Source organism: Malus sylvestris, chromosome 6, assembly GCF_916048215.2.
Source record: "Malus sylvestris chromosome 6, drMalSylv7.2, whole genome shotgun sequence".
Taxonomy (NCBI): domain Eukaryota; kingdom Viridiplantae; phylum Streptophyta; class Magnoliopsida; order Rosales; family Rosaceae; genus Malus; species Malus sylvestris.
In genome coordinates this window covers 30,162,016-30,169,056 of record NC_062265.1, presented here as the reverse complement: position 1 = coordinate 30,169,056, position 7,041 = coordinate 30,162,016, and the positions used below count along the sequence as shown (strand labels likewise).

General features: G+C 37.8%; 1 protein-coding gene across 1 annotated transcript; it reads left to right on the top strand.

Annotated features, from left to right (window-relative positions):
* On the top strand, positions 1–5,841 carry LOC126626197 (protein EXECUTER 2, chloroplastic). The gene is made up of 11 exons (XM_050295433.1): positions 1–459; positions 1,333–1,449; positions 1,535–1,600; positions 2,460–2,566; positions 2,637–2,718; positions 2,937–3,635; positions 4,145–4,271; positions 4,351–4,517; positions 4,600–4,674; positions 5,162–5,254; positions 5,389–5,841. The coding sequence occupies exons 1-11, from the start codon at positions 112–114 to the stop codon at positions 5,488–5,490; spliced, it is 1,983 nt and encodes a 660-aa protein (XP_050151390.1). The 5' UTR covers positions 1–111; the 3' UTR covers positions 5,491–5,841.
* Positions 5,842–7,041: the final 1,200 nt, after the last annotated feature.

Below are 7,041 nucleotides of genomic sequence, written 5' to 3'. Positions count from 1 at the left end.
TCGTCTCCAATTGCTCCAATATAAACACAGAAAACTCAGAAGATATTGATTTCTCAAATTCCCCACAAAATCCAACACACAGAGAATTGCGGGGAGGAGAGAGAGAGAGAGATGGCGGTGGCCAATGGATGGGGCGTGGGACAAGCAATCCCACTGCCCCAATTCGGACCCAATTGCTGCTCCGGCTTCTTGCCCAACACCAAGTCCAAATTCAACACTTCGAATAAAAATCTGAGCGTTGTTCTCAGTTGGGGCTGCTCTGTTCAGGCCAAGCTTTCATCTTCTTCGTCTTCGAGTAGTAGCAGGAGTCGGAAGAGCTCGAATTTGTGCTGCAGGTGCAGTGAGAGCGACAGTTACGGTGAGGACTGTGCCGGGTCGTCGTTGGAATGGGATTGGAATCGGTGGAGCCGCCATTTCTCCGAGGTCGAACAGGCCGAGAGCTTCGCCTCTGTTCTCAAGGTATGTGGGTTTTCTGTTTTTTTTTTTTTGTTTTTTTTGTTTTTGTTTTTTTTTGCCCGGTTGCTGAATTGTATCGAAGTTTCAATTGTTGTCTAGTTGATTCAGTAAGAGAGCGTTAGTTTTTGGAAAATGATATGATTTGTACAAAGCACGTTTGCTCATAAGTGCTTTTGGTTATATAGCTTCACTTATTTGGATGGTTGCTTCTGAATTTAATTGGAATTCTGTTGGTTTTCAATGTAGAGTTCCCAGTTGCTGAAGTATTACTTATGTTTAGTACTCTATTAGTTGAAATGCAAAGTTCATAAATCCAAAAGTAAGCTGAATTTACTTGAAGTTCGTAGCTTTTGATGGTTATATATCATTGATCAAGCTCATCAATTTTTCTTTACTTTGAGCTTTATAATTGTTTAAATCCATGTGCCTTTTGCTACCATTTCTCATGGTTTTACAGAACATAATTCGCCCTTTCGGAACCTTTTCTAAGACAGCTGTGAAACGTAAAACAAATTTTGGAACTTGGTTCTTGAGAATTTTGAGATTTACTTTGCGTTGTTTGAATTGCATGAGAAATTTGGGAAGATGTGGAGAGTTTGTTACCCTGTTCTCCGGCAGATTAGCAAGTTTCACGGAATTCTTGAAGTTGCTAAATTGTCAAATGGCGGTGAACATTGATGTTACAAAAGTTGCTCCATCCGCCTTTTCTTACTTTCACCTGAACCATGTACCAGTGCAAAGATTGATATTTTTTTTGTAGCCTCAGTTGCTTAGGGCTTGTTGCACGTATAAAAAATAAAGCTCAACTGAACTTAACCAAAAATAAAGAATTACAAGTGCTTTTGATTATTTTTAATAACTTACTGCTACGTGCAGTTTCAACTTGAAGATGCAATTGAGAAGGAAGATTTCGAGGAAGCTGCAAAACTGAAAATGTCTATTTCAGAAGCTACATCAAAGGACACTGTTGCTGAGATCATGTCTCAATTGAAGGTTAGTTGAGCATTTATACTATTATAATTGTGTACTTGCTCACATCAAAATTTGTTTCTTTACCTGGTCTGTTGTATGTTTGCAGAATGCGATTGAGGAAGAGCGTTACCATGATGCTTCGAGATTGTGTAGATACACAGGAAGTGGACTGGTAAGCTTCCCACGTGCTACTGGCTTATATATTCAGATTCTTCCAATTTTGAACAACACGTCTTGTCAGTTCAGTTATCTTTCTTGGCTGGAACAGGCAGCTTTTACTCTTCTTTTCTTTTCACACTTATTTAAAATACTACAAGTAGATTTCGTTCGAAATTTAGATATATTATGGTTTCCTTTGTACATAAATTTTAATGGCAGTCATGGCAGTTTTTGTCTGCCTCCAAAGTGTTGAGGGGAGGAAATGATTACATTTATCATATATTAGACCTTTGTGTCTGTACCATCACCTACATGCCACTGCCTTCCCTGTTTTGTCCTACGCATAATAAATCCTTGTGCTTTTCTCTGCAAAAGTCGAAACATTCCATTTCCATTTGGTCCACACAAATATAGACTTTTGTGTCTGTGGAGATTATTTGGACTGCAGTGACATTGAGTTCTTTTACGTTTATTATTTATGACATGAATGTCACTCTTATATATTGTGTTTAATTAGCCTTTTCAATACATTTACTGTAATATAATGGATTAGCATGTGATTAAGATGGTTTCTGAAGCTGATGTAATTCTAATGCTCGTCTCCTGCTTGGTTGAGTCAGGTTCATACGAAGCTATTTTTATCATTTCTGATTTATGGATCATTAATTATATGAGTCCTTGATTGTAAAATGGATAACTTGATAGATTATATTGCCTATGGTTCATGAAACACGGGTCAGAAAAGTGCCTAGTTTTCCATTTCCTGGCATCCTTAAGATGTTATTACGAATTTGATTCTTAGGCCTTATTAATTAGGCCTGCTTTGTGTTGGATTTTCGCTGTGTCCTCAATGATTCTGTCTGTATCTACAGGTAGGTTGGTGGGTTGGCTACCCAAAAGATTCAGATGATCCTTTTGGAAGACTAATACGAATAACTCCTGGCGTGGGCAGATTCGTTGGGAGGAGTTACAGTCCAAGGTAAGATCTTTTAGGTTTTGAATTATTTTTTATCTACTGGGGAAAATTACTGATTTGTTATTTGTTGCAGACAGTTGGTTGCTTCATCGCCAGGAAGTCCCTTATTTGAAATTTTTGTGGTAAAAAATGCTGATGGGACATACGTTATGCAGGTGAGTACAGATGCAGTTAGTAGATAATAATAATAATATTTCATCTGATATATGTGCTTGCCATTTAAATTTTGTAAGTGTTGAAGATTGCCTTGTGGACCAGATCTTTCAACTGAACTATCTTTCACATGTCTAATGCAGTTCGTGTGAAATTCTCTCTCTCTCTCTCTCTCTCTCTCTCTCTCTCTCTGGTCTTCTGATATCATATCTGTTAGCAGGTAGTGTACTTACACCAACCCAAAGGCAGTTCAACAAACTCCAGCGTCACACCGTCCAAACCTGAAAAGGGCTCATCCACTTCCGAACTTGAGAATGCAACCCTAGTAGATGTTCAGAAAAATGAAGGTAAGGCCGAGAGCAGCGAGGAAAAGGGCCTTAATATTGAGGGAGCAACGGAGGAGGGAATAAAAAGTGTGTTAAATTTTCTTAAGAAAAAAATTCCTGGACTGAAAGTTAAAGTCATGGATGTTGATATTGCTAAGGAAGTGATAGAGGATGACAATTCTGCGAACCAATTGATGCAAGAAAATAGTGTCTCGTCAGATTCTGATGAGAATTCTGAAGACGAAGTGGATAATTTGGATGAAATTCAGCCTGATGAGGTCACTCTAGGAGAAGGTAGCGATACTACAGAAGATGAAAAGGATTTGGATATGAAACTTTTTATTGGTGGGGTTGTACATAATAATGAGGATGCTTCTAGCAAGGATGAGTATGTGCGTCGGCCTGCTGAAATCAAAGATGTGGAGAAAGATTCTTTTGTGCTGCATATTCCAGGGAGAAGCCTAGATCATGACACTAGAGAAAGTAAAGCATCTAAGTTCAAAGTGGCAGCTCTAGCACCTAAAAGTGCCGCTGAGCTCATGCCTTCTGAGGTTGCCAAGGCATTTTTTAATTCTGACAAGCTTTCTTCAAAGGTCAGTTGAACTTCTATGACAAATGTAAAATAAGATGTGGAATTTACACAGTAAAAACCTATCTCTTTCAATTGGTATAAAGTAATTAGGTTCATGAATAGAATCATTTGAGTTTGATACTTTTGTTGTACATGGTAGACTCATGGCATATGAGGCTTTTAGCATCAGGAATTTCCAAGGACTACCCTTGCTTGATGTCTACCACTTTCCTTTTTCTATCGTTTTACTTTTATAGATGTAGTAATTCTAGGAAGCTTGCATCATGGCCAGAGTTTGGCTCAGCTATAAATTATGTGGACAATGCCAAAGGTTTGGGTTTATATTTTAATTCACATAACTGGTGGAAGGTTTTGCAGTTTTAGATCTATATTCTAGAACAGACTGATACTAACCAGTTACGATTGAAAAATCTATCAAAATCCTCATTACTTCTGGGCACAATATTATGTTTTTCTTGACAGTGATGTGAATTGCTCATAGTTCGTAGTTTTCCGTTAAATTATAAACAGATGACAAGGAATATGCGTGAAATAGTCAAGTTTGCCGTTAGTCAAGCTCAGAAGCGGAATAGATTATCTGAGTATACAAATTTTAGTCGGCTCAACACCTCAAGAGGAGATCTGGATCCATTTGAAGGTTAGTTTTCTTATCCTCCACTTTTTACTTTTTACTTAGAAAAGGGACAATCTTCAGAGGAATTCTGTTTGAAGTGTAGGCCTGTATGTTGGTGCATTTGGCCCTTATGGCAATGAGGTAGTGCAACTCAGGCGTAAGTATGGACACTGGAATAGTTCAGAAGGCAAAGACTCTTCAGATGTGGAGTTCTTTGAATATGTTGAAGCAGTTAAGCTAACTGGGGACCTGAATGTTCCTGCTGGCCAGGTTTATAGCTTTCTAAATTTCGTGATAGTTATGCTACTACATGCTCAGTGATGCTGTAATAAACCAATTTTTGCATATCCAGGTGACATTTCGTGCTAAAATTGGTAAAGGGAACCGCCAGTCTAACCGTGGATTGTATCCAGATGAGTTAGGAGTGGTAATAATACTCTGACGTTTCTCTTCGTATGTGCATGTGTTGGTTGGTTGTTGTTATTATTTTTTCCTCTCTTTCTAGAGATCCAAGACCAAAAACTCAAGGAAGCATGTTTTGCTTAGTACCATGGAAACTAGGAGATCAACACATGCCTAACAGTTTTAGAAAACCCTTTCTGCTCGTTTTGCATAAAGCATCAAGAAATTTTTTGCTGTTCTTAATAAAAAATATTCACTGGCGTGTACAATTGTTAATACCCTTTTTCCTACTAGGGGTCTTTCTAAAGTACCCGTGCCTCATGTTTCGTGAAGTAACGCAATGATTTCTCCTGATATCATTTCAACCCACACAAGGAACTGTGTGAAGGAAAAGTTGCATATACTCTTTTTTGGCATCATAATCATAACGGATTGAATTAAAGAATGTCTTTCAGGCTGCATCGAAATAAAACTCTGGATATATGCTACTGATTAGGTGTTCATTTATCCAGGTAGCAAGTTACAAAGGACAAGGAAGAATAGCAGAATTTGGGTTCCGGAATCCACAGTGGGTTGAAGGAGAACTTCTCCAACTCAGTAACAAGGTGAAGAGACCGGTTCAGTATACCTACTAGCTTTACTTTATACAATCTGATTAGCCAGAAAACTCTCAAAGAACCGGCCTCGTATTTTCCAACGTTTTCCTTCTTTTGCTTGATGTTTGCAACTTCGTGTGCAGGGCATTGGACCATACATCAAAAGTGCAGATCTTGGTTTTCTTTACATCGTCCCCGAGCAAAGTTTCCTTGTACTGTTCAACCGCCTGAAACTACCAGAATGAACCGATGATTCCTAATCTTTTCGAGTTCTTACAACTTCGATATGGCAGACAGATGTCAGAGAAGAGTTCTTCAAGTGTACCGTATCTGAGCAAAGAAGTTAGCGCCGCCTACTTAAGTACGCACTCTGGAGTTATTGGTTTCTAGTTTTTGGTTTTCTCCCATATTCAACTTCCATCTGCTACCCCCATGTAACTCCATGAGCTTTATATCATTTTTGCTGACCAAATATATATATACACGACCGGTACTGTAACTACGATGATGCTCCAGGTCGTGAACATTTCCGGATACTGCCCGGTTTCTCTGTGTCGACTGTTAATATTTTATCGTACAAACATGGTTTCTTATCATGACTGGTTGGTGGATTAGACGATGGTAACTCATCAAAACTTGATGGAGAAATATCTTGTGGTTGCTTAAAGGGAGAAAAAGCAAACTTCTTGGTGCTTTCTTTTTGGTTAATTTAAACCTTAAAGCCAACGTGATCAATAAACATGATACACAGACTGAAGTGATTAAAAGAGATGCTTTTCTTGGTCGTTTTGCGCATAATATTTCTTCGAAATAATGATTTGCCTAACTATTGACCATGATCTTTGTCTGACGATTTGAATCACCGTGATTAACATAACACGTCAGGCTGTCTTGTAAGAGAGTATAATCAAATATTTTTCGTACAACTATGTTTTATTATTGAATTGTTTTCACAATTTTACACGGAGCAGAGGCAAATGTACATTGGGATCAAGGTGATCCCATGACCACCTGGAGTATAGGAAATGATCTTCTGAGGACCATCTAAATGTTTGACGGTTTCCTTTTATGCTTACCAAGTGTTTGATGTAATATTTGCTATGCGTATTCTAACGAGTACGTCAACATCACTCGACAAATTTTCTAAATCTCACTTATCAGATTGCTTCGGCATATGTCAATATATGTTGACATATGCGCAACATAATTTGGTTGACGACAACAAACCCACCAAGTGTTTTACGAAATCCCTTAGTGAGCAAACTGAAATTTTCCAAATTGAAATTTTTTTTTGCGCCGTTCACGCTCTGTTTCTCTCTGAAAATCTTGTGTTTTTAACACTAAAATTTCCCAGAATCCTAAATTCCCGAGGAGGAATCTTAGATGGAAGCAAGATGGAAAAGTTGGGGAAGGAATTTATGGCTTTAGTATAGGTGATGAAAGAGATAGCCCGCTTGTGAATTAAAGAAAACTTTACATAAAGAAAGCTTTTCCACTTAAAAGCTACCTTGCTTGGATTTTCCACCATTTTATTTGTTTTTCTTGCTTTTTACCTTACCATGCACGTCTTCCTCTTCAGCCTCTTAAAGCTCTTGCCTTTTTCTTTTTCTTTTTCTTCCACCACTCTTAGCACTTAGCTTTTAGCTATCATTTTGATCTATTTTTTGTTACAAATATAAATCAACACGATAATCATACACTTACGAAAATATCATGTTTGTTTTGAAACTTATGAAAATTTTCAAAAATTATATTTGAGTGAGGACTAACTGATGCACGTTTCAAAATTTAAAATT

Excerpts from the sequence above, each read along its gene's own strand:
- LOC126626197 (XM_050295433.1), top strand. The coding sequence starts at position 112 with ATGGCGGTGGCCAATGGATGGGGCGTGGGACAAGCAATCCCACTGCCC. Across the intron at positions 460-1,332 it reads GCTTCGCCTCTGTTCTCAAG|TTTCAACTTGAAGATGCAAT; the intron begins GTATGTGGGTTT and ends TGCTACGTGCAG. Across the intron at positions 3,636-4,144 it reads CTGACAAGCTTTCTTCAAAG|ATGACAAGGAATATGCGTGA; the intron begins GTCAGTTGAACT and ends AATTATAAACAG.